Source organism: Alternaria arbusti (assembly GCF_024043155.1).
Source record: "Alternaria arbusti strain BMP 1465 chromosome Unknown scaffold_1, whole genome shotgun sequence".
Classification (NCBI taxonomy): domain Eukaryota; kingdom Fungi; phylum Ascomycota; class Dothideomycetes; order Pleosporales; family Pleosporaceae; genus Alternaria; species Alternaria arbusti.
This window is the reverse complement of record NW_026249941.1, coordinates 3,849,765-3,874,217: the sequence shown is the minus strand read 5'-3', so window position 1 is coordinate 3,874,217 and position 24,453 is coordinate 3,849,765. Positions and strand designations below refer to the sequence as shown.

General features: G+C 53.6%; 8 protein-coding genes across 8 annotated transcripts; 5 read left to right on the top strand and 3 right to left on the bottom strand.

The window, feature by feature from the left end:
* Window positions 1–370: 370 nt before the first annotated feature.
* On the bottom strand, window positions 371–1,983 carry J4E86_001406 (uncharacterized protein; the record flags this gene model as incomplete). Its single annotated transcript, XM_051441974.1, has 2 exons — window positions 371–454; window positions 502–1,983. The coding sequence occupies 2 exons, from the start codon at window positions 1,981–1,983 to the stop codon at window positions 371–373; spliced, it is 1,566 nt and encodes a 521-aa protein (XP_051308145.1).
* A 1,211-nt stretch (window positions 1,984–3,194) lies between these two features.
* J4E86_001405 (uncharacterized protein) lies at window positions 3,195–5,067 on the top strand (the record flags this gene model as incomplete). The annotated part of the gene is made up of 5 exons (XM_051441973.1): window positions 3,195–3,313; window positions 3,364–3,394; window positions 3,507–3,968; window positions 4,021–4,099; window positions 4,154–5,067. The coding sequence occupies 5 exons, from the start codon at window positions 3,195–3,197 to the stop codon at window positions 5,065–5,067; spliced, it is 1,605 nt and encodes a 534-aa protein (XP_051308144.1).
* A 268-nt stretch (window positions 5,068–5,335) lies between these two features.
* J4E86_001404 (uncharacterized protein) lies at window positions 5,336–6,342 on the bottom strand (the record flags this gene model as incomplete). The annotated part of the gene is made up of 2 exons (XM_051441972.1): window positions 5,336–5,356; window positions 5,413–6,342. 2 exons carry the CDS (start codon window positions 6,340–6,342, stop codon window positions 5,336–5,338), a joined length of 951 nt encoding a protein of 316 aa, XP_051308143.1.
* A 380-nt stretch (window positions 6,343–6,722) lies between these two features.
* On the top strand, window positions 6,723–7,743 carry J4E86_001403 (uncharacterized protein; the record flags this gene model as incomplete). The annotated part of the gene is made up of 2 exons (XM_051441971.1): window positions 6,723–7,577; window positions 7,636–7,743. The coding sequence occupies 2 exons, from the start codon at window positions 6,723–6,725 to the stop codon at window positions 7,741–7,743; spliced, it is 963 nt and encodes a 320-aa protein (XP_051308142.1).
* A 378-nt stretch (window positions 7,744–8,121) lies between these two features.
* J4E86_001402 (uncharacterized protein) lies at window positions 8,122–8,910 on the top strand (the record flags this gene model as incomplete). The annotated part of the gene is made up of 1 exon (XM_051441970.1): window positions 8,122–8,910. The coding sequence occupies one exon, from the start codon at window positions 8,122–8,124 to the stop codon at window positions 8,908–8,910; it is 789 nt and encodes a 262-aa protein (XP_051308141.1).
* Window positions 8,911–9,212: 302 nt separating this feature from the next.
* Window positions 9,213–11,097, bottom strand: RPD3 (histone deacetylase; the record flags this gene model as incomplete). The annotated part of the gene is made up of 2 exons (XM_051441969.1): window positions 9,213–10,853; window positions 10,906–11,097. The coding sequence occupies 2 exons, from the start codon at window positions 11,095–11,097 to the stop codon at window positions 9,213–9,215; spliced, it is 1,833 nt and encodes a 610-aa protein (XP_051308140.1).
* Window positions 11,098–11,530: 433 nt separating this feature from the next.
* Window positions 11,531–12,660, top strand: RPN11 (multicatalytic endopeptidase; the record flags this gene model as incomplete). The annotated part of the gene is made up of 3 exons (XM_051441968.1): window positions 11,531–11,850; window positions 11,924–12,459; window positions 12,512–12,660. The coding sequence occupies 3 exons, from the start codon at window positions 11,531–11,533 to the stop codon at window positions 12,658–12,660; spliced, it is 1,005 nt and encodes a 334-aa protein (XP_051308139.1).
* Window positions 12,661–17,492: 4,832 nt separating this feature from the next.
* J4E86_001399 (uncharacterized protein) lies at window positions 17,493–21,873 on the top strand (the record flags this gene model as incomplete). Its single annotated transcript, XM_051441967.1, has 2 exons — window positions 17,493–17,701; window positions 18,105–21,873. 2 exons carry the CDS (start codon window positions 17,493–17,495, stop codon window positions 21,871–21,873), a joined length of 3,978 nt encoding a protein of 1,325 aa, XP_051308138.1.
* Between the last annotated feature and the right edge of the window lie 2,580 nt (window positions 21,874–24,453).

Sequence of the window (24,453 nt, the reverse complement as noted above, 5' to 3'; positions counted from 1 at the left end):
ACATGACCCTGATCCTGGATTGAAATGGTCGGCAGTTGCCCGCCGGACAACGACAAGTGACGGTGCGTGAAGATGTCTCACATTCATGTAGTCTCGAGGCGCACACGCAATAAGAACAACTCCTCGCCAAGGCGCATGCCTACAATGCTATCAAGCCGTCTCTTGTCAAATCAGCTCCTGTGTCGTTCTTGGCCTTATCTCAATGCATGTCCAATGATAAAAGGAACAGGGACAACGGGTGAAAAAGACTTGCTATACTTGACATGTGCATTAGGAAAACTCAGAGCGCCATGAACTTCTTGCTGCATGATCCAGTCGCTTCGCCGACGTCTCCAAGCAGATTGCGCTCTGAGCGGTGAAAAGGTCCTGATCAACGGCCGAAACGCTTGAGTTCCCACACGCGCAGAGGCAGATAGGCAACTGCAGCCCATGCGAAACCGACATAGTTGCCCATCTGATCATGTTAGCTTTGCACATATTCGCCTCTTGACGTGTACATACATCAACTCCATAAGTCCCAACCTGCTTAGCGATTGGTCCAATGTACCAAACCTGAGCCATGCACATGATGGCACCAATCCAGCCGATCACAAACGACGTGAAGGCGGCGATGCCCAGCGGAAGCTTCTTCTTCTGGTTCCAGACTTGCCAGTTGAAGCCAGTCTTGCGTCGGAAGATCAAATGCTCTTCAAGCGTAATGGCAATCCAGACAGAGACCCAGTAGCCCATGAGAGCAAGGAAGTTGGTGAAGATCTCGGCGAGATGGGCACGCCCTGCTAGTGCGCAGACTGTGTAGATGACTACGCCAACAGTGTTCCAGATGACTCTCGGCACGACACTTGCGTAGCGACCCAGGATCTGGGCGTCAATGCCGGAAGAGTAGGTTGGGACGATAAGGTTGGCGACAAGACCTAAGGCAACTACAACGCCGCAGAACGAGCCGAAAGCGCCTAGCGGTTTGTATGCTTCGACTATCAAGGCGCCTTGTGATACCCCGTATGCCGCTTCCCATTCCGTGTTGATTAGCATCCCGCACGCTAGGCCGATGCCCAGGACGAAGGCGAAGGTGAAACTGCACATCAGACCGAGCATGGTCATGCCGAAGATCTTGAATGAAGATGCGTGTTCTGGGTAGTAGACGAAATAGTCTGCTGCTCCTCCGCCGTACGTGATGGCCGCAGCGAGTGTCAAGCCAAAGAAGCTGATGCGATTCCCGATTATAGTATCTGGTTCTTCGTCGCCGTGAGACTCGGAGGAGATATTGAATTGCGGACCCGCGACTCCAGCTAGTATGCAGAGAACGATAAGCTGCGGTAGCCAGGCCCAGCGCTCGTAGTAGTGGAAGATCTGGTAGCCAAAGGTGGTGATGGCCCACGCAATAATGGCTACGATGATGATGCCGACCACGACGGACATGGAGTTGCCTGAGACAGCTGAGAGGATCTGTCCAGCGACTACGCAGTCGATCATGCCGTAGCCAAGTAAAACGATGATGTTGAGCAGGACGACGACCTTGGATGGCCACCAGCCCGTGACGTATCGCGAGAAGATCATAGTCCGATTGCCGCTCTTCGGGCCAAAAGTTGCAATGTATGCGACGACAAGGCAGCCAACGAATGCGCCGAAGACGGCCAGCATACAGGAATCGAGAAAACCGAGTGCGAAGACGGCCGGACCGAGCATGCCCAGCGTGATGTTGTTCGCCGCGAGGTTGACGCTGAACCACATGATGGCCACCTGGGAGTATCCCAGCAAGCGCAAGTCCTGTCGCTCCTCCGGCTCGACACGCTCAATGCCGCGGGCCTCGAGGTTGTATGCGACAAGCTGCCTCTCAAACGCCTTCCACATGTCCTGCCATCTGCTCTGGTGTCCCGCTCCTTCATTCTCGGTATCGTGTGCGCTGACAGGTAGTCCGGTTTCGTTTCTCGCGTTCGGGGCAAATATCGACTTCTTTTCATCGGGCGGGTTCGTGATGGGGTCCATGACGGCGACCTAAAGCCATTAGTAGCAGCCTCGCGGCGAGGGAGCAAAGCATGAGTCCTTTCGCAGGCTTTAACCTGATCAAGTTCAGACCGTATATCTCAGATCGCTGCCAGCAAACATGCTGGCGAGCGAACACCGGTCTCATGCGTTCTGCTATCTGACGTTACCTTGATCGGGCATTCTGCTACTCGGCTGCATCCTGGCTGTGTTGCCGTACCTGTGAGGAGAATGTGACGCGATAGTGGAAATGCGAAGTAATGATCAGGAGAGAGATTGAGTGTCAATGGAAGCTGCGAGAAACGGTAGTGACATTGGGAGCGAAAGGCGACGAGCGAAAGATGACATGACCAAAACCCCACTATCGTGCCGTCCCGAAAACCTTGCGCCTTTCCCGTGTCTTGGACTGCTCGCGTAATGGGATGCGTTCAGACTCTTCAACATCTTTCCGGTTAGACTCAACTTGTCGCGCGCATACCCGTGGACGCGTCGAAATCACGCGACGGTTGTGGAGGGGTGGGAGCAGACCTCTGTGGTCATAGCTTCCCTGTGTTCACGCGGCGGAACTGCGGGTCAGCCTCGCCCAGCTAACATCGACGCTGCACTTCCGTGACAGCATCATCTCGCATTCAACAACGACCTCGAACGAAAATAATGGCAAGAGCACTACGGTCATACCGCCGAGCACATGCCATCTAGAGCGACGTCACCTAGCGCATGCAGCAAGTACACGCGGCGCTCTTATCATCTTCGGCGCCCGCCAGTAACCCCCGGTCTACATCGGCTTTCGTACTACCTTCCACACCATGCTCTTTTAATCAAGCTGCATATCTATCCTGACTGTTTTTCAACTTAGCCGTCATTCTACTGCTACTCTACTACCAGGTTTCCATGAGGTTGTATCCATATTAGGCAGGTCCAAGATCTGCGTTGCGACACATGAACACCGGGTCACGAACCCATGAACGCATGCTTATCTGTGATAGGTAAGATGCGACTAACCGCTATTACTGTACCTCGATTACTACCGCCATCCCCGGCCATTGCCGTGGGACTAATGCGGGGGAATGAATGTAGGAGAAACTAAAGTGGATGAGACTTTAGATATGCATTCAAGCATGCGTTCCTAGGTCAGGCTTTAAATATCTGTCGATGTGCAGCAGACTGCAGCAAGCCTTACATTCTTCACAACTATCTCTCGAAGTGTATCCATCATGAGGTTGGCGAATACATTGTTGTTGACCACTGGTTTTGCACCACTGACCTTCGCTGCGCCGGCAATCCATGGACGGGCCAACAACAGCACATGTAGGAAGACTACTGTCGCTATCATGTAGGTTTCATCTTCGTGAACACAGATCAAGGTTGACGAAAAATTTGTAGCGGTGGCGGAGTTGCGGGTATCACAGCAGCTGTAAGTCTACATTCCTCTTTCCAAGATGAACAGAACAAGGCAAAATTCTTCTCATTCAATCCACTTCGGAAGTTCAACGATCACATCTAATCCAGCTGCTAATGGATTGTAGCAAGCGCTTACCAATCAATCAGTTACCGACTTCCTGATTCTCGAGTACCAAGATCACATCGGTGGCCGGATGCGAAACACAAAGTTCGGTTCCGACTCCAACGGCGACCCTTATACCGTCGAGCTAGGCGCAAACTGGATCTCTGGTCTTGGTGAAGACACCGTAGATGGTCCAGAAAACCCTGTCTGGACTTTCTCAAAACAAGTCAACCTCTCCAGCCCAAATTCTGATTCCTTCTCCGTCACGACCTACAATGAGACGGGAGCTGTAGACTTCACGAACTTACTGGATGAGTTTGAAGAATACTGGAGTGTTTTCGAGCAAAGTGCTGGAACGCTACTCTCCGAGAACTTGCAAGACAGGAGCTTCCGTGCAGGTCTTTGGCAAAGCGGGTGGAGACCAAAGGGCGATCCGGCGCGCAAGGCTGTGGAGTATTACCTCTGGGATTGGGAAACGGCTCAGGTAGGTTGATTGAAGCGATGAGTTGCGAGATGTACTAACATATTCGCCCTAGACACCGGAAGAATCAAGCTTCGTCTACGGCATCACAGGATACAATCTGACCTATTATGGCTTCTCGGAGGTCAGCAACTGTACGTACCTCTGCGTATGAGCATGATCTTAGCACTGAATGAAATACTTCCCAGTCTGCACCGACCAGCGTGGCTTCAACACCTGGCTCAAGCACCAAGCCTCCAAATTCCTCAAACCCGACGACCCCCGCCTCCTCCTCAACACCATCGTAACAAACATCACCTACTCTGGCTCCGGCGTCCACATTCTCACTTCAGACGGCTCCTGCATCGAAGCCGACTACGCCATCTCCACCGTCTCCCTCGGCGTCCTCCAAAACGACGCCATAACCTTCTCGCCCACCCTCCCTGACTGGAAGCAATCCGCCATCGCCACCTTCTCCTTCGGCACCTACACAAAACTCTTCTTCCAATTCAACGAAACCTTTTGGCCAACTGACAAGCAATTCTTCCTTTATGCGGATCCCACTACACGTGGGTACTACACCGTCTGGCAGAGTCTATCAACAGAAGGGTTCCTGCCCGGTTCCAACATCCTCTTCGCTACGCTTGTAGACGAACAATCGTACCGTGTGGAAGCGCAGGACGATGAGACGACGAAAGCGGAGGGTATGGCCGTTCTCCGCAAAATGTTTCCTAACATCACGGTTCCGCAACCTATTGCGTTTACCTACCCGCGCTGGTCCCAAACACCCTGGTCTTACGGTTCCTACTCCAACTGGCCTGCTGGAACGACGCTCGAAATGCACCAGAACCTTCGCGCGAATGTAGGTAGGTTGTATTTTGCGGGCGAGGCGATGAGTGCGGAGTACTTTGGTTTCTTGCACGGTGCGTGGTTCGAGGGGCAGGAGGTTGGTGAGCGCATTGCGGGTCGGATTACGACGGAGTGTGTTAATACGGGGAGTGGGTGTGGGGACTATAATCGGTATGAGGTGTTGCGTGGGACGACGGAGTTGTGGGAGTTTAATGCGTTTAATGGGATGGGAACGAGTCCGTTTTTTGTGGCGGATGCTGGGGAGGTGGAGTAGGAGGATGTGGGTTGTGGGTACGTCTGGATGTCGATGTAGAGAGTGGAGAAAGCCTGTAACTCAGGAAGATGACATTTTTATGGCATCCTTCTTTTGCTCTTTCGGCATTGCTTGCTGTCCACCCTCCTCCTTCATCTCAACATCCGCCCAAACAGGCACATGATCACTCGTCCCCATCTCCTCCTCCGAATCCATAATCCCAGCCGCTCGAACCCACCCCTTCTCCCACATCCTCCTCCCCGCAATAAAATAATCCACCCTATCACAGCTACTCCCCCATTTCCTTCCTCTAGAATAATACGTATACCGTCTCCCATCCGGAAACATCTCCCTCCACACATCCACCCCATCAAACGGCTCCTTCGCCTTCCCACCGCCTCCCAGCAGCTTATCGTGGAAATCCGCTCGGTTAACTACATGTGCCTGTGGGAAGATGCGTAGTTTGGGATACCCATCTCGCTCGTCAGGCGCGATGTTCATGTCGCCTGCGAGTAATACATCCCAGCCTTGCTCCTCCAGCTCTCTGCACTCCCTCGCCAGAAGTTTATGAAACGCGCGTTTCCGATCATGTCTCGTTCCTTTAAACGCACCGGTCTGCGGGTCTCGATACGCGTTTTCCGTTCCGTTAACGGCGTAGATGTTGAAGACGGCGAGTTTGGCTGTGCTGGTTTTCGAGCGGAGTTCTACGACGGAAATGCGGCCTTCGGCGTCCCAGTCTACGGTGCGAAGGGCGATTTTGTAGGGGATATAGAGGTCGCGTCGGATTAGGCTGCATACGCCGTAGATTTTGCCGCTGCGTTTGGGGCCGCGGGCGTTGTGGAGGTCGGTGGGGAGGGTGAAGTGGACGTGGTATAGTGGGCGCTTATTATGGGGAGTTCCTTCTTCCTCTGGTAGGGGTGATTTTACTGCTTTTTTGACTGCGTCTTGGGTTTTTTCGTCTGTGTGGGCTATCTTGACTTCTTGGAGGAAGAGGATGGACGGCCATTGGTGTCTGTGCAGGAAACCTCTTAGGGAGGCTGCTGGTCGGGCGTTCTTTGCATCGTCCCTGAGTGCCGTTTTCGATTTGGGAATGAAGAATTCCGTGATTGGCTTTGTTAGGAACGGAGCAATGCCATCGATATTCCAAGAGAAAATGCGTAATGTATTTGAGTCGAGAGGTGGAAGGGGCGTTGGAGATGCGGGCGTGCTTGGAGGCGCCGTTTGCCCGGGAGACGTCGCTGTGTTTGTCGCGACCTTGCGTCGTTTCGAGGGAGGTGGACTGATATCTCGATTCATGGTACTGTAGTGGCGGCATGCCGTGACTCTTTGTGATATATGTGACACATGCAGTTGTAAGATGCGCGCACGACCGAGTGACGTCATCATCACTTTCTGCTAGCAATGCCCTAGACTGGTCGCAAACCCAGCCACCAAGATCCTCGTAACTTTGGTATATGTCGCATTGCTGTTTGCAGTATACAATCGCGCATGCACGCGGGCGGGGCGCGACGCGTCTTCCCACTAGAATTGATTGGGCAGTGATCAGCCACATCATTCACTACCCCACCACTACCAACACTTGACATCCACGCTACAAACCTCAGCCACAGCCACCTAGAATCCTTCTTCCAACACCACAATCGCATACCTACTCCGCTCTTCCACCTAACTTCAACATGTCCTACCGCCGCAAGAAGTCCCTCCTCATCGGCATCAACTATGTCGGCAGCAGCCACGAACTCAAGGGCTGCCACTCAGACGTAGACAACATGGCCGAATTCCTCTCCTACCGCGGCTACACAAACTCACACAAGGACCGAGTTATCCTCACCGACCGACCTGAAGTACCCTACGACTCCCCCTACTACCCCACCGGCCACAACCTCCTCGCAGCCATGGACTGGCTCGTCTCAGAACCCGGTTGCACCTTGTTCCTGCACTACTCCGGACATGGCGGCCAGATTGCAGATGTAGACGGAAACAGGACCACGGGAATGGATGCATCGATCGTGCCTGTGGATTTCGAACAGCGCGGCCAGATTTCCAGTACCATTCTACATGAACATCTTGTTACGTATATGGCGCGGGATTGCACGTTGTTTGTCATCATGGATTGTTGTCATTCTGGTAGTGCGCTCGAGCTACCGTTCGTTTACCGCTCTGATAGCGATGGCCAGATCAGTTTGATGGATAACTTGAAAGCTGGGCTTACGCTTGCTAATGAGGCGCGCGATATCATCTCTGGTGGTTTCTCGTATAGCAAAGTTGGGGAGGCGAGGGAGTTGCTTGCGGGTGCGAGTACGTTCTTCAAGGGACTCAAGCATTTTGGAGAGGAGCAGGAGGAGGAAGGACTAGAGAGTGGAGAGTTTGCGGGGCAGTATGGGAGTGAGCAGAAGATGGTGACGATGTTTAGTGGGTGTAGGGATGATCAGACAAGTGCGGATGCGCGGATTGAAGGGGAGGCGACGGGAGCTATGACGTGGGCTTTCTTGGAGATGATGAAACAAGATCAGACTCCGACTTATGCTGAGGTGGGTGCTTGACATATGTTTGGCGGATCTGAGAATTGTTGTACTGACCGGAATACAGACACTCAAGTTCATCAGGAAGACCCTGGACGAGAGCAACTACAAGCAGATCCCACAGCTGAGTTCAGGCTTGGATATTGATCTGGATGATATGCATCTGGTACTCTGATCGCAGGAAGTCGTCGTCAAAATTTGCGTTTACCCCGAAGATTGTGGATAAAGGCCATTCCTAGCAATAAGACATGTAACATTCCACTCATTTGCCATGGACGGGGGTTGTGAATTGTCTGACCTTTGTGGCAAACCTAGCAATCGACGCAGCTTGAAACATGCCCGCACCAACCCGTCTGTACAACGAGATGAAGACACAGATTGTCTAACCTCTAAGACCACACCCGCAACTTATGTCTCAATATAGCAAACCATCCTCTCTTTCAACACTCATCATCCCTATAAACGCCCCCTCAACCCACCATCCTCCTTCCCAACGCCAACCCACCGCCAACATACCAACACCACCCTTACTATACCCCACATACCCCCCAACATGCCACCCCAACCCCCCATCGACCCCCTCCGCGCACGCATCTTCTCCGAACTAAACCTCCAACTAACACACCCCTCGATCCCCAAACCCCTCCTCAACGAATGCTCAAAACACCTCGCTTTCCTCGTACGGTACTACGCCAACGATCCGGATTGCAATCCGCTGAGGGTTAGTGTGCCGATTGTTGAGGCGTCTGTTGTACGTGTTGTGGATGTGGATGGGAATGTAGAAGAGGAACAGGATGAAGAGAATGAAGAGGAGGAGGAGGATGTAGAGATAGAGATAGGCTTGAAAATCGCGTTAGTAGTTTTCGAGGAGAAGAAGAGGAAAAGCTCTGTACAAACGAGGCTGGAAGGATTGCGAAAGATGAAGATGGAGAGATTGTATGGTGTGGGTAAGGTGTTGGGAGAGGAGGAGACAGAAGACGACTCGACACCAACGGTGAAGACGAAGAATGGTCTCGAGCCTGGTGGTCCCGTTAGTAAGATCGCCGGATCTCGACATTGTTCTCCTGTGTCGGCGTCTGGTACTGGTACTTCTGTTTCGTCTACAGCTGCGAAGCCAAGGATGCGTGTACTTATCGAGACGACTGGTACGCTGGGGCATTACAAGTGCTTGGTTGCTAAGCTCTGTGGCATGGCCGAGCGTGTCATAGGTGGATTATTGGAAGGTGATGAGGACATGGTGCGTGCGTGCGAAGAGGTCAAGAAGAATAAAGGCCAGAAAGCGAATGCGGATATGGGAAAGAGACCGGTCTGGAATGTTGAGGCTTGTGGGGAGTGGTGTTGAGCTGTACGAGATGTGTCGACACGAGGCTTGAGTCGTGAGATTGATCGTTGCCTTGGTATTCATATTTCATTCTAACACGTAAGACATACAATGATAGAGAGACAACAGCACCCATTGCATCAGAATAACATACTTCAGTAAAATCCAAAAAGGTATCCCTAGCTTGAGCTAACTCACGCAAGCTATTTCCCATCACACCAGAACACCGACCCCGCTACCCGTCGTCAAGAAGTGACCCAGAAAATAGTGCGATGAAAGTACAAACGCCTCGCAAATGCAGCAAAGAACCGCCGTTTGGGTGCTTAGTCCTTAGCGACCTCTGTGCGGACCTCGCCCTTGACGTTTTCAGAATCGCGTTCTGCGTCGCCCTCTTCTTTGGCTGCGGCGACCTCTTCTTTGTTGTCGTTCTCTTCCATTTCGACGTCTGCCGTGGGGGCTGAAGTAGGTGCCATGGTTGTTGTTGCTGCCGCGGCTGGTGGGGATTCGGGTGGGGTTACGACACCAGCTGGCGATTGTGATCGCGTTGAGCCAGCAGCAGGTGCAGTCGCAGCAGGCGCCGCGTCCATGTCGATGTCGCCATCTTCGTCGGCTTCTTGCTCGCCAGCGGCGGGGGTTGTTGTGCGCGACTTGGCGACTGCAGATGCTTGCCGTGTGGACACGGCGCTTTCACCATTGGTCTCCATGCGGTCCAAGTCATCCTCTGGAGCAGCGTTGGGGTTCGGGAAGTCGGTGATGTGTCGCCTCTTCTTGGTGCCGGGCTGCTCGCGCACTCCGAGGCTGTTTTTGTAATCCTCGTCATCGCTCGCGTCGTAGAGCTCACCGTCGTGCTCTATTTGCTGGTCGCGCTGACGCTGTGTCATGCGCACATCCTTGTTCTCATCGGCATCGAGATCATCGTCTTCATCTTCAGCGTCTGAGTCCGTAGCGCGAGTTAGACCCGCAGGCACATCCGGAATATTGGTGAAGGCTTCAACTGATGGCTTTCCGGTTCTCCGGATATTGTCAATGACGGCGGATTTGATCTTGTGCAGGTAGTCGTGAGAGTTGGCGTTCTCCATGTTAGAAGGACGGACGTCCAGTTCGTAGTCGGGAGCGAAGTATTCGTAGTAGTCGTTGAAAGGCAGCTGCTTGGACATCTTGGTCGAGACGAGCTCTCCTGTTTCGTAGGCCCAAGTTCGCGCTACGTTTCTCATAGTGTAACCACCTCCTCCCAATACGATGACTGGCACGCCGAAGCTCTTGACGTACTTGACACAATTGGCGTGGCCGTCCATGCTCAGGTTGAAGCAACCAAGCCTGTCTCCGGAAAGACTGTCACCACCGCATTGTAGAACAATAGCCTCTGGGCCGTAGTATGTCATGACCGCCTCGATGACGGGCTCGAAGATGTTGCGATAGGTCTCGTCGGTGATGCCGTCGCGAAGAGGAAAGTTGACGGAATAGTTCTTGCCGCTGCCGACACCGATGTCGCGCAGTTCACCGGTACCGGGGAAGTACTCGCCGTACTTGTGGAATGAGACGGTCATGACGCGATCGGTCGTGTAGAAAGCTTCCTCGACACCATCTCCGTGGTGGACGTCGATGTCGATGTACAGCACGCGCTGCTTGTATCGGAGTAGCTCGATGATTCCCAAGACAATGTCGTTGACATAACAGAAACCACTGGCTTCGCTCTTCTTCGCGTGATGCAGTCCTCCCGCCCAGTTTACTGCGACATCGCATTTTCCTCGGTTCAAGCGCGCAGCGCCCTCCATGGTGCCGCCAGCGCTGATACCGCAGAACTCAAATAGACCGTCAAAGACTGGACAATCGTCTCCGACGTTGTATTTGCTCTGCTCACGTGTAAAGCTCTCCATGTTATCGGGCGTTACTTTGTGAAGGAACTCGATGTATTCGTCGGTGTGGAACTGCGTCATCTCGTATTTGGACGCGGGCTTAGCGCGCTGCCGGTGAGTTAGCACAGATCCATAGAGGATTGAGGTCGGAGTCACCTACGTAAATCTCCATTTTGGTGTACAGTCCGTAGTTCATGATCAAGCTGTGCGCCATGCGTATGCGGTGGGGCTTCATGGGATGTCCTGCTACATAGGCATAGTTGCCGACGTCGGAGTCGTAGAAGTACGCGACCTTCTTTGGCTGCGAGGCGACGCCATTGCTCAAAGACGAGGAGCCCGTCGTGGGTTCCATAGCGGTGGTCATATCTTTGGTGGCTGCGCACAGCTATGCGACTGGGAGGATGTGTGATGATATTATCGTGATAAATGTGATAAAGTTGGACTGGATGTTGCGGGCGACGGTTGCTACAGCATGCAAGGTGTTCGAGTATCAGCAATCAAGGAAATGTGGAGGGGCGTGGCAGAGAGATGGCGGGAGCTTGAACAAAGACCCTCGCGCGCCATTACCATGAGAGCTGCGACAGGGCCCCCCTGTCTAGTGCCGGTTCCGGAACAACCGAGTCGCCGCATGCAGTCGCGCAGTTACGTGAGAGAGCTCCGAGCATCAACAGCTTCATCATCGCCGCCGCCTTGCCCAACAACACTTCGTCCACACCCGAATACCCTCACCTTGTCGCCATATACCCCGCCTGCAGTAATCAAAGAACCATCGCCAGTACTCCACCATGGACCGGTTAACTAGGATGCTCGCCGCCGCCCAAGGTGGCATGGGCGGTATGGGAGGGCCCCAGGGCGACACCAACCTGATCGATAACTCCGAAACTGTCTACATTTCCTCCCTGGCGCTCCTCAAGATGCTGCGGCACGGTCGCGCGGGTGTACCCATGGAAGTCATGGGCCTGATGCTGGGCGAGTTTGTGGATGACTACACAGTACGAGTGGTGGATGTCTTTGCCATGCCGCAGTCAGGAACCGGCGTGTCCGTCGAGGCCGTAGACCCCGTCTTCCAAACCAAGATGATGGACATGTTGAGGCAAACAGGAAGGTACGCAATTGCTGAGTCGGTGCTCGAAGCCGCCACCGCTCCCAACCCGCACATCAGTCGCTGACAAACACAGGCAAGAGACCGTCGTCGGCTGGTACCACTCACATCCTGGTTTCGGCTGCTGGCTGTCCTCGGTCGATATCAACACACAGCAGTCGTTCGAGCAGCTCACACCCCGCGCCGTCGCTGTTGTCGTCGACCCCATCCAGTCGGTCAAGGGCAAAGTCGTCATTGATGCCTTCCGCCTCATCAACCCGCAAGCCCTCATGATGGGCCATGAGCCCCGCCAGACAACCTCCAACGTCGGTCACCTCAACAAGCCATCGATTCAGGCGCTTATCCACGGCCTCAACCGCCACTACTACTCCATCGGCATCAACTACCGCAAGACTGCGCTGGAGGAGAACATGCTGATGAACCTGCACAAGCACGTATGGACAGAGGCGCTGCTGATGGACGACTTCAAGGGCGAGGGCGAGCGGAATACCGACAGGCTGCAGAAGCTCGTCACACTGGCAGACGGCTACGAGAAGCGAGTGAAGGAGGAGACGGAGTTGACCAAGGACCAACTAAAGACGCGATACGTCGGAAAGGTCGACCCCAAGAAGCGTACGTTGAAATCCATGTCTTGCTTGATAGGTTTACTAACAGAATATCACAGACATCTCAGACGTCGGCCAGCAGCTCATCGAAGACAACATCGTCTCCGTCTCACGGCAGATGATCGACAAGGAAGCCTCGGTACCAAAGTCGAACTCGCGGCAAAACGGCCAGTCAAGCGGCGGCGACGACATGGAGATGGAGGAGTAGGATCGGCATACCCGTAGGCTGGCTTGGAGGTGGCATGTACACTGGCATGAGCTGCAGAATAATGCACTCAAAAGAGGCATATACGATACAGTAATGCATAGACTGCGTATGAGAACAACGACATTACACAAACATGATTCCACCCATAATGACGGTTACTTTGCCCGATTTGAGAACAGCTACACAAATGGATATACCTCTTCTAGGCCTGAGTTTAGTCATCCTGGACAACAACAGAGGCGAACTAGTCGCTCACTCTTGCATTGCGGGTAGTCCAGGACCTCAGTCCTCCAACACAGTATTGAGACGTAGAACCTTGTATTAGGTTCGCAGTGGCATGGAAAACATCTACGCTCAAGTTACATCATATACACTTGAACAGGGGAATATGCTTGACGTCTTTCTCCCAGATTCTTCAAACACACGCAAGGTGTACGTCATGTTTCTGGGTGCAGCGAAGCAGCGGATTATTCTGCGGCGTCAGATGTCGTTCATCTATGATTTCAGCTTTCGACCATGATGGAAGCTGCCGACACGGTAGAAGTCCAGGTGCTGGTTTCCATCGTCGGCGTTTCGGGGAAAGGTTCAAAAGATTCGGAACGTTGGTGTTTGTGGGTGAGGCGAGTAGTGCAAATGAGGCGTGGGGTCTGATGGTTAGGTAGCTTGACATGTCTCCATATTCGCAGGGTCGTGATGTAGATTTCAGACCTCCATCCATCATCCATCACAACACCTGATTTAACACTGATTTGAATTCAAACGTATGTCATTTTGATACATCTCTATTTTTTTCGTAGCCAAAAGCAAAAGCAAAACACCAGCCCACGCTGATCCATATCCCATTGCCCGTAAAATTCATTTCTCGTACGCCCCTTCTTCGAAGATCCGCGACACGACGAATTGCGTCATGTACTTTGTCGCAACAAAACCCTTGGGGGTTACTTTCGTCTTTTTGCTCATCCCCATCCACCGTAGCGATCTTTGGTATATAAAACAACAAAATTTGCCGCCCACTTGAGCCCGCCACCCATCAGCCCTAGGTTTCGTCGCCCGTAACACGTATTTTGTGAGAAATGGTAGTGTCGATCCCAGTATTACATTTTGTTTGTTTCAAGCAACTCCGGTAAGGAAAGGTGAAGGGTAGATTGGTTCCATGGGAAAACACATAGCGGAATGGGTTTGAAATTTGCAAAAAAGTTCGGGTCCATTACTGTGAAGTCTTGAAAGGGAGGTAGGGTAAGGTGGCTAGTCCAGATCCCAGGGGGGTAATAGCACAACATCTGCACCCATAAAAGAGTGCGTTTCTAATAACCGTCTTCCAGCCATATAAGTGTGCATCCGGGGTGGTTTCCTTTATTCCTGTCCTGTTCCTATCATGGTGATTTTGAAGCATGCTGTCTATCCAGCGAGCTCCACTCAGAAGTACGATGACCTGCCAGACTAAGGATGGCCATGCGGTTTCCCTGACGTGTCTTCTGTATTCGATCCGTTCTGGCCAGTAGTAGAGCGAATCTTCTTTGCGTTCTCGTCGTCGGAACTGGAGTGGCTGCTGCTTCCGTCCTCGAAGCCAATGGTTCCATCCTTGGATTCGCGGCGTAGCCTATCAGCCTTGTCCTTGAGGTAGGCGGCCTGTTCGGCGGCCCTCTGGGCCCGGATCTGCTTCTTCCACATGGCGGCGTAGTGGCCGTTACGGTCGAGCAGCTCCTCGTGGGTGCCTCGTTCCTGAACCTTGCCCTTGTGCAAGACGAGGATCTGGTCAGCGTGGGTGATGGTACTAAGACGATGAGCGATGATGAGCATAGTGCGGCCCTTGGCCAATGTCGTAAACGCCTCCTGGATGTGCTGCTCCGTCTCCGTGTCAAGAGCGGCAGTGGCTTCGTCAAGCATGATGATACGCGGATTCTTCAGAATCGTGCGGGCAATGGCCACGCGCTGTTTCTCACCTCCAGAAAGTCGCAGGCCGCGGTCACCAACCTTGGTCTCATACTTGTCCGGAAATGTCATGATCTTGTCATGGATACTGGCAGCTCTGCATGCCTCGTGTACCTGTTCGTCGGTTGCCTCTGGGTTTGCATACTTGAGATTGTACATGAGTGTCTCATTGAAGAGCACAGTGTCTTGGGGTACGACACCAATGTGGCTGCGCACCGAGTCGATGGTGAGATCTTCCACATCGTGACCATCGACCTGGATGCTACCAGACATGGTGTTGTAGAATCGGTAGAGCAGACGGAAGACGGTCGATTTACCTCCACCGGATTCACCAACAAACGCAGTGGTCGTGCCTGGCTCGCAGTAAAAGTCGAGACCGGTAAGCGCTGGCTTGCGCTGGTCGTAGGCAAAGTGTACATCCTGGAAGCGAAGATTACCCTCACAAGAAGCAAGAGGTTTGGCATCCTCCTTGTCGACTACGGTGGGTTGCTCTTTGAACAGCTCAAGCATTCGCTCCGAGTTGATCATGGCAGACTGGATCATCCTGTAAAAGGTGCCGAAGAAGTTGAGAGGACTTTGCAGTTGGCTCATATACGTGAGAAGCGTCACAAATTTGCCGACGTCGAGGACTCCAACTGCGATCTGGTATGCTGCGATGAAGCATGTAACGAGGAGTCCAATCATAAAGACCATGTTCTGTGTGATGTTCATGATGTTCAGCGATATCATGACCTTGTACTCAGCGTTCTGATACTTCTTAACAGCTTCACGGTAGCGGTTGAACTCGTACGCTTCGGCGTTGAAATACTTGACCGTCTCGTATGACACCATGGAGTCGTTCTTGACTGCATCTTCTTCTCTGTCGGCGTTGACCATTTCGCGGCGAATCTCAGCGCGCCACTGCGCCATGCGGATAGTCAGATAGATGTACCAAAATGTAACGATGGCGATGACGAGCGCGTAGTAAGCATCGAACCTGATGAGGAAATAGGCGATGGCTACGCCTAGATCGATGAGCATGGGAACAACCGAAAAGGTCACCTGCTCGAGGAACGTGTTGATGGAGCTGCCCTTTCCTAGAGCGGACAGGACCTCTCCCGTCTTCTTGCCGAGGTGGAAGTCGAGACTAAGGCTGTGCACGTGCTCAAATGCCGCAACGGACAGCTCGCGATACGAGTATTGGGAAACGGGGATCCACAGGGCAGATCGCGCCGCACCCAGCAATCCGTTGCTGCCCTGCAGAAAACGGAAGCCGATGTACAACATAATGGCGGTCCACGGATTTCCGCGCTCGCGGTCGTTGAGGCGCTTCACGATTTCACCCGTGAGGTCCGGGACCAAAACGTTAACGACGCGTTGGCCTAGGACGAGCATGAAACATGCGATGACGACCAGCTGCAGCTTGCGATCTTTCGAAGGCCAGAGGTAGGGGAAGAAGACGTGATAGCCTTTGATGTATTCCCACCAGCTGCGCGCGGGTGCGCCAGTGGGCCTGCTCCAGGCGGGCGGTGCACCTTCGGTGTGCTGGTGTTTGCCACCGGTCGGGTGTACTGAGCCATATGAGCCGTTCGCGTGACCGTTTTCCGCATGACCGTTTTGTTCGGCGCTACCGAGCAAAGAGGTATTTTCGGATGGACTGCCCGATTCTTGGCGAGATTTGCGCTGTGGGACTATGACGAATAGTACGTAGAAGGCGATGAGTGCGAGGAGCAGCACGATGCGGAGCAGGTCCATGGCCACCTCTGCGGCTTCCCACTCGGTCATTCCAAATCGCAATCGCTTGGCGGGAGTGCCTACGGTGGGCTCCTTGTGCGGATGCGTGTAAATGGAGAAGGAAAGGGCTACCAGTGCTATTTCTAGCACGGTTGCCAGACTCCATGTTGCCAGATGCGCCTCGGTGGGAGATGGCTTCGAGTCGAGGAGGGAGATGACGAAGAGACAGTAGACGAAGAAGGCGCCAACGAGGTAGATCTGGGAAAGTTAGCCATGGATGGAATCTGAAGTTTGTTGCTGTTACATACCACTGCGGCTTTGCCCACCCACCAGTGCTGCTCCGCCTCGGCCAGGGCATGCGCAACGACGACGACGGAATTGCCGACAAAGGTGAATGCCGTTGCGAGCGACACCCATTCGAAGACACGCTTCTGGGTCTGGGTGACATCATCGTGGACGAGCTTCTTGACGAAGTTGCGGGTGGGATCGGTGGCCGGCAGCGGCTTTCCTCCAGGGCCGGTTGTGGTAGGTTTGGCGATATTAGTATTAGATTTAGAGGCGGCAATGCTGCGGACGGTGAAGGCAGCGAGGAAGAAGACGAGCATAACGATGGGATAGGCATATTGCAGCACGGCGATGGTGGTGCGCACAGGGCCGGCGTAGGCCCATCTCTCGCGGTCGTGGTCGTCCATGTGGTGCGGCCCAGCCATGCTGTTGCTCTCTCTCCACGGATCTGTGAGGCCCGGCAGCGAGGCTCACGGGTGGCAGAGACGGGCGGGGAGGAGATAGGAAAGGGAAGGAGGAAGTGTCGGTGGTGGAAGAGAAACGCGGTGACATGTTGCACCTGGGCACACTGAGACGGTGCCATGGGCGAGAGCTAGCTAGCACGAGTAGACTTGTGGCGCACATGCAGCAGGCATTAGCCCTGTCCGTGCGCGCCGATGATGGATTTCATCCAGACCTCGCTGTGACCCCGGCCTGCAGCAGCTCCCAGCATGGTACAGCTCCCAGGCACACGGGGCGAGTCGTGTCCTGCAGCCGCCTGCAGCTCGTCACACCAGAGTCGACTCGACCGGATTTACCACGATTTACTGGCACGACTGCACTTCGTTCAATACTGCCCGTAACGAGTACTGCCTAACGAGCATTGCCCCCCGTCTCTGGCATGAGGCGAACTTAACGCTCAGATGACTGAAAACCGTCGCACGTCAGCCGTCTCGTCGCCCAAGATCCCCCCGGCGCCGCCATTGCCACTGCCCAAGCAAAAGTCACGCTCCTACTTTGAGCGTTTTGTTGCGCAGCCCTTGACCACGGCCTATGGATCCCGCCCACCCAGCGTGCATCAACATGGCTACGAGGGCGGCCCTCCGAACCCTCTAGTGCCGAAACTTGCCGGGTACGTTTCTTTCGTACATGCTCGACTACTCCGTCGCCGTATACAGCAACTTGATTTCTGTCTCCCCTATTGGCTGCGTCTTCCACCATTCTCATCCACACTCCCACATTTCCTCCACACTTCCCTCTGCATCTGTTGTTGACGTTTGCGTGGCTCTTTCCCTGATGCCGCGCTCCTTCCCTGCTGCCTCACTCACCTGTCTCCCTCCTTCCCTGCCACTCACCTGTCTTACCCTGCCTCGCTCCTTCCCTGTCACTCACTTCCGCCACTCACCTCCTGCCATGTATCTTGACATACCCCCAACGTGCCTTCCCCGTCTCTGCACTCACTCTCAACCACTCTGACCCTCCTGCACCTGCACCTGCACTCACTCTCAACCACTGCACGCACTCACATCCGTCAGCATCCGCACGGGCTACTCCCAAGATGCAAGCCATAAGACAGGCCTCGACATCTCTGCCCTCGACATCAACCGTGAACGCACCCATGCCGTCCTCGCTGGCAAGGAGATCCTGAAGACTGTCCGCGTCCAAGATGCCAAGATCGTCGACGAGACCAACCTGCGGGCTGCAGTCCTCAATTATGCCGATTCTCATGCCCGACAGCGCGAGGGCTTGGGCATACACGACGTAAAGTGGTCCCATGGCCAGTTCAGCTCCCACATCGCCACTGCCGCTGCAAATGGCAAAGTCATACTGTACGACCTGAACCGCGCAAGCGTCGAGCTCACCAGGCTGCACGAGCATACGCGTCAGGTACACAAACTGGCCTTCAACCCCCACCAGGGCCATCTGCTGCTGTCTGCTAGCCATGACAACACGGTCCGTTTGTGGGACTTGCGCGACATGCGTAGGGATGTTACTGTCTGCCGCAGTCGGGATCACTACGCTGGCATGAATGGCGGTATCCGTGACGTCCAGTGGTCGCCTACCGATGCCGTAGAGTTCGCTTTCGGCACGGACAACGGGACCATACAGCGATGGGATTTCCGCCATAACAAGGGGCCCAAGCAGAAGATTACAGCTCACGACCAGCGCATCTGCACCTCCATCGACTGGCACCCAGACGGTAAGCACCTGCTCAGTGCTGGCGTGGATCGAACCGTCAAGGTCTGGGACTTCTCCGTCACTGGACGCCGCCAGAAAGCTGCGTACGTCTTACACACACCGTTTCCGGTATACCAAGCTCGATGGAGGCCACCATACTGGTCTGACGAGTACCACGAAAAGGGTGCCTACCAATGCACACAGCTGGCCACGTCTTACGACAAAGAACACTCTGTCATTCATGTATGGGACTTCCGTCGTCCGTTCCTACCATTTCGGGAGATCAACAAGTTTCCCAGCGCACCTTCCGACATGCTCTGGCACTCGCGTGACACTTTGTGGACTGTGGGTAGAGAAGGCGTTTTCCAGCAGAACGATGTCCACCATGCTCCCAAAACCGTAGATCGGCGCAATCTGCAGGCTTTCGGGGTATCGCCAAGTGGAGAGGTTGCTGCTGTTGCCCAGAAGAGACCTCGGCAGCCATCTTCAACAGGCCTAGCTTATACTGACGATACGTACCTTGGTGACCCGCGTGCCAGACGACACAGCCCCGAGAAGGGTAGTCTCAGAAGTTCGGCAGATGACAGTCTAGATGATAGTTTTCTAACATCGTCAATGAAGCGACATCATGGTCGCACTGCTAGCAACAGGTCTACCAAATCGTTCAGTAGTACCCCGCCATCTGACATTGCCCCCAAAGTCATGTTCCTCAGTGACTCCATGGTCGCACATAGCGAGTCATTCAGGCCGAACCAGGTCGCCATACGAGGCATACTGCCAGGCGCGGCCAATCCTCAGATCTTCGAGTATCTTGCACAGAAATACAAGACCATACCTCTTTCCGACCCACCCGACTTGGACTCTTTTCTTCGACTGGAGAGGGCGTTTGAGCAAAACGCTGAGTACGCGCAGCGCGCAGCCTTCTATAGGCTTGCGCAAACATGGAGGGTCGTCGGTGCGTCCATTACCATGGCGACACGACGCCGAGCAGAGTTACACAGACAACAAAGAAGGTTGCGACCGCAGAACACCGCGCTACCGTCCGGACAGACACACCAAGCAACATCCGCGCACATGGAGGCACATGACAAGCGCATGGCGATCCCTCCAAATCCTGCAGTGCGTGCCATCTTGAGCACGCTAGAGAAGCCAACATCACCATCCCGATCGCCCAGCGTGCGAGAGAGCACTTCTAATATTGCGACCCCTCTTGCTCGTCCAGTCATCACCCAAACCGTCGATAATGCTGAAAGGCCAGGCTTGCTCGATATTGATCAGGAGGACATTGATCAGCTTCCACCCGCTGTTACTGGACCGCCTGTCGATGCAAGTAGGACACTCGCGCCGCCAAGGACGTTCAGTGGACCACAATGGTATCACTCGGGAGACGACATCGATGAACGCCGTGCCTTGGTCGGCAGCTATCGTGCATCCCCACGGATTCCACTGAGCCTCGCACCGAGCGGCACACAAGCCGGACGCACCATTGAGCCTCATCCACTGGAGCGACACGACTCTGGGGAAAGCTTCACAATGTTCTCTGCGTCGTCGGACTCTCAAAAGGGTAATTCTGTGCCGAGCTCGTTCGCGAGTACCAACTCACAACTAGGCCCTGGGCATTCTCTATCGGAAAATTGGCAGTCTGTCCAGGAACAATCTAGCTTTGGGAAGCCGAGAAACGCTGGAGATCAAGAGCTGAGCAAAAGCATCTCGATATCACCAACGACCATGCCCCAAGGGTACACACAGAAAGTGGTCCGCAGCGCTTCAAACAATGTGGATGAATTCAGCAGTGGAGAAAAGGCTGTCCGGGATATGGAACATTTACGGCGGAACAACCAATTGCTCCGTCATGATAGCTCCGATTCTGAAGCGCTCACAAGCATCTCGTCATCCTACGAATTCAGCACTGAGATGGAAGCTAGTGGAACTATTGTACCCGACGTGTTTGAGGATGTGAGGTCGCCTTATGTTCTCAAGCCACCAGCGTCCCTGCCACATGCCTCCGGAATTGCGCCTCCTGTACTTGATCCAACAATAGAAGAAGGATTGTTGCTGTCAGACTTTGAAGCTGTGCATATCGACGCCGAGGCCGGCTCTCCCTACTCCGTCATTGGGCTGCTTAATCATCTCCTGGAGTACCACACGGAAGCGTCGGATGCACAGTTTTCCTCAGTCCTCATTCTGCTTTTAGCACCGCTGTTGCCACAGACGCATGGCCCTTCTGATACTCCAGATGTACACATAGGCGATGTATTGAACGTCTTCAGCGACACGTTTGTAGCACTAGGACTGACTCAAGCACAAGCGAAAGCCATACTATCGACACAGCTAAGCCAGCTGATAGCTACCGGTATCAATCCCTACCAAGCGGAGTCTATTCTTTCCGGCTATCATTTCCAGCTACATTCCTTGTCATTGTTTAACTCCGCGGCCTCGCTCCGCCGCCTAGCGTACCCAACATATCCTGCTGTCTACGAGCAAGCGCTGAAAGAAACGCAGGTTGGGCTTTTGTGCCTAAGCTGTAAGTCACCAATCAACAACCCTAGAGATAAGATGCGATGCGAGTCCTGCAAGCGAACGCAGGCACCCTGCCCGATTTGCTGGGGCAAATACCCGGCTTTCGAATCGATCACCGCGAAGAAGAAATCCAAAGCGAAGTCGCGGCCATCATTCAAGGACAGAGGACACAGAAGGCAGCGATCGTCTCTCACGTCGAATCCAGACCATGCCGGCGATCAAGTCGCAGACGGTCCATCACCGACTGTTCCAGCCAAATGGTCGTCGCCTGCAGCCACGCTCTGGACATGGTGTCCATTATGTGGTCACGGAGGACATTCAAACTGTCTGTCAACCTGGTTTGCCGATCCGACACTATCAGACGGCGCATGTCCGACCGAAGGCTGTCTCTGCGACTGTGTCCAAGGCAAACGCCGCGACACAAAGATCGAAGAGATGCTGCTCAAGAAAGCAGAGAAGGACCGATCGAAGGTCGTACGAAAAGGCGATGATTGGAAGGTAAAGGAAAGCCGCGCCGTGTCGGCAGTCCGGAACGCTGCCCTCGACACGATACCAGATCATCAATCACAACCAAATTCTGGCACCACAACACCGACTCGTAGATGAAACAAAGGCTACTTCCGGAGCAATCAAATCAAGCAATACGCGCATCGATACTTCCCGGGCCGTCGCAAGTCTCGACCACAGCAATTCGGCCCGAAACGAATCACTCACTTTGCAGACCCATGCACTTAACACCAGGCACGGCAACCCTTCGAGTCCGATCCTGACATCACCACACGTCCAACCACAACCCTTTCCGAAGGAATTCCTCACATCGGATCCGCATCTCAATTTTCGCAATACGTCGGTGTACATGGCAAAATGGAGCTGCCCGCATACATGCATAATCACACCGCTTGTATGCGCGCCAAGCATGGTTGTAAGACAATGAAAAGCCCGCACACCCTCGATAAAGTCGCGCAGCTCGCCCGCTTCCCCGGGATGCGGGACGCTGACTTGATTGAAGCGTGGGTCTGCCACGTGTAATTCGTGGGTAGCGAGGCGGGAATTTATAGGCGTGATGCTGCATGTGGTAGTATGTGTTTTCGGTACTTTTGCGCGCAGATGGTCGGTCGGGATCGCGGGAGCGATGGCATGTGGGAGGTGGGAAGGCGGTGGGGGTGGTTGTATGCATGTCGTTTTTGCGATGATGCGCGATGACGAGCTGACGGGATGTATTTGGAGTGTAAGACGATGTTAATGATTGTTAAGCTGCTACTATTATACTACCATCATGCTATCGTACTCGGGTTCAACCTTGGAAACTTTCGCCCGACCGCCCCGTCTGCCGGCACATGGAAAGGGTACCTTTTCCAGTACGTGTACAAGGTATCCACACTCGGAACGGAAGTAAGCAGCATGTAGACTAGCGCTGCTGCAGCCTTACCGTTGTCATCACGCGGCTTTTGACTGTGGATCGCTTACACCCACCCGTATGATGATTTACCGCATATACAGTAACTTCTCGTGTGAGAAAAACAAAGAAAGTGTGAGGTCGAGACCTCTCGGTTGTCGCGTGTGGGGTAAATGTTTAGTAAATGCTTTGATGATCAGAGGTCATGATACGTCGCAAATTACGACGGGCGCGTCATTGCATATTGAGACATATACACGTGCTGTTTGATAATGGTGGCTTGAGTTCAGGTGCTAGCTTGTATACAATCCATGGCAGTCTGTCCGTGTCAAGGGAAATAAGGTAACGTCGTGATCAGAAGATTGATAAATTCTTTTCTACGTCCAGCATCTGTCAATTGGTTCAGGTAGCACCAACATGCCTAATCAGTAGACGATGTGTAAACCGTACAACCTCACGACTCCACCATACCACCCACTTTGCATGAGCTGAAGAGTACGTACCCTACACATGTACCTCACGCCTCACACCACTCCCTCCCATGTCCGCGTGTACGCCCCCCAGCCCCCAGCCTACGCTGATCGGTCTGTCGCTCGCTCACTGGCATTCCCTTGATCGGTGTTCCACCTGTGCATCCGCAGCGGGAGTACCGCAACCAGACCTACATTACCGCATTCCCCACGATCCCAGTGATTCACCTACATGACGACATTTGTTGAGGAACATTTACTGCGAGTAAGATTGTAAATTGTAGATTGCAGGGGTTTTATGGACGCAAGGCTACAGCGACGGTGTATTGGTGGCTATGGATAAATATGGCGATACTAACAAGAATGGAGTATTGTCGGTCGCATCTGTAACCGCTGTGCAGTGTACGGGCTGATGCTGCAAGATGATGGGATGTTGAGAGATTGTGAATCTGGTACGGATGACGTCGTTGGGTATTTTTGGTTGTACGTAGGTGTCTAGACTTCTCTTGTTGTACGCGCCTTGGGTTACACAATACTCGCGACCGCAATGTCGGGTTCGTGATTAGCATGTCATAGGCGGATGCTATCCGCGGGGTCATGGGGGGTTTAGCGAGGTGTGGTGGGCTGATTCCGTGGGTTGGGCCAGAACATAGCGATGATACTTGTTGCATGCAGCGTATGCTCGATGTTGGAAGTCAAGCAGAGCGGCGTCATTGCGCATGCTGTGTATAAGTGTATGTGTTCGCGATGTCCAAATCCGTACCTGTGCTGTTAAAAGCGTGCAGCTTCCTCGCGTTCAGCAGCATCCCCCATGCGTGGGAATATGCGCCCAAACTTGACAGTCTCCCTCCGATGCCGCTTCGATAGTCTCCATGCGGGTATCGTACGTCTGTCGCATATCATGGGTATTGATAAGGTTGCAAGGCGACGCAGTGCGCTGGGCGGCTGTTTGGGCATCAACGGTACGACCGATGTACGAAGTGCGTGCGTTTTGACGTGTTTCGATCCATGTACCTAGCAGGACGCGTGGTCAGTTTAGACAGAAGAAACCCATGCAATGCCTCGACTCAAGAGCACTTCCTTCTCCACTGCTGTTGTATCTTGCCTGTAGATTAGTAGGGCGAAATCGCAACAATGCGCCATGCTGGCTCCGAGGTCTCACTCAGCCCGACGATATACATCACAATTGGTTGTCAGACGTGACAGGGTTTGTGAATTTGATGGTATTCATGTCTCAACCGGTTCCATTCCTCGTGATATCGTTGATCCGCGGGAGAAAGGAAATGAAGGCCTAAGTCGCCGTGAAATGCATGCCTGCGC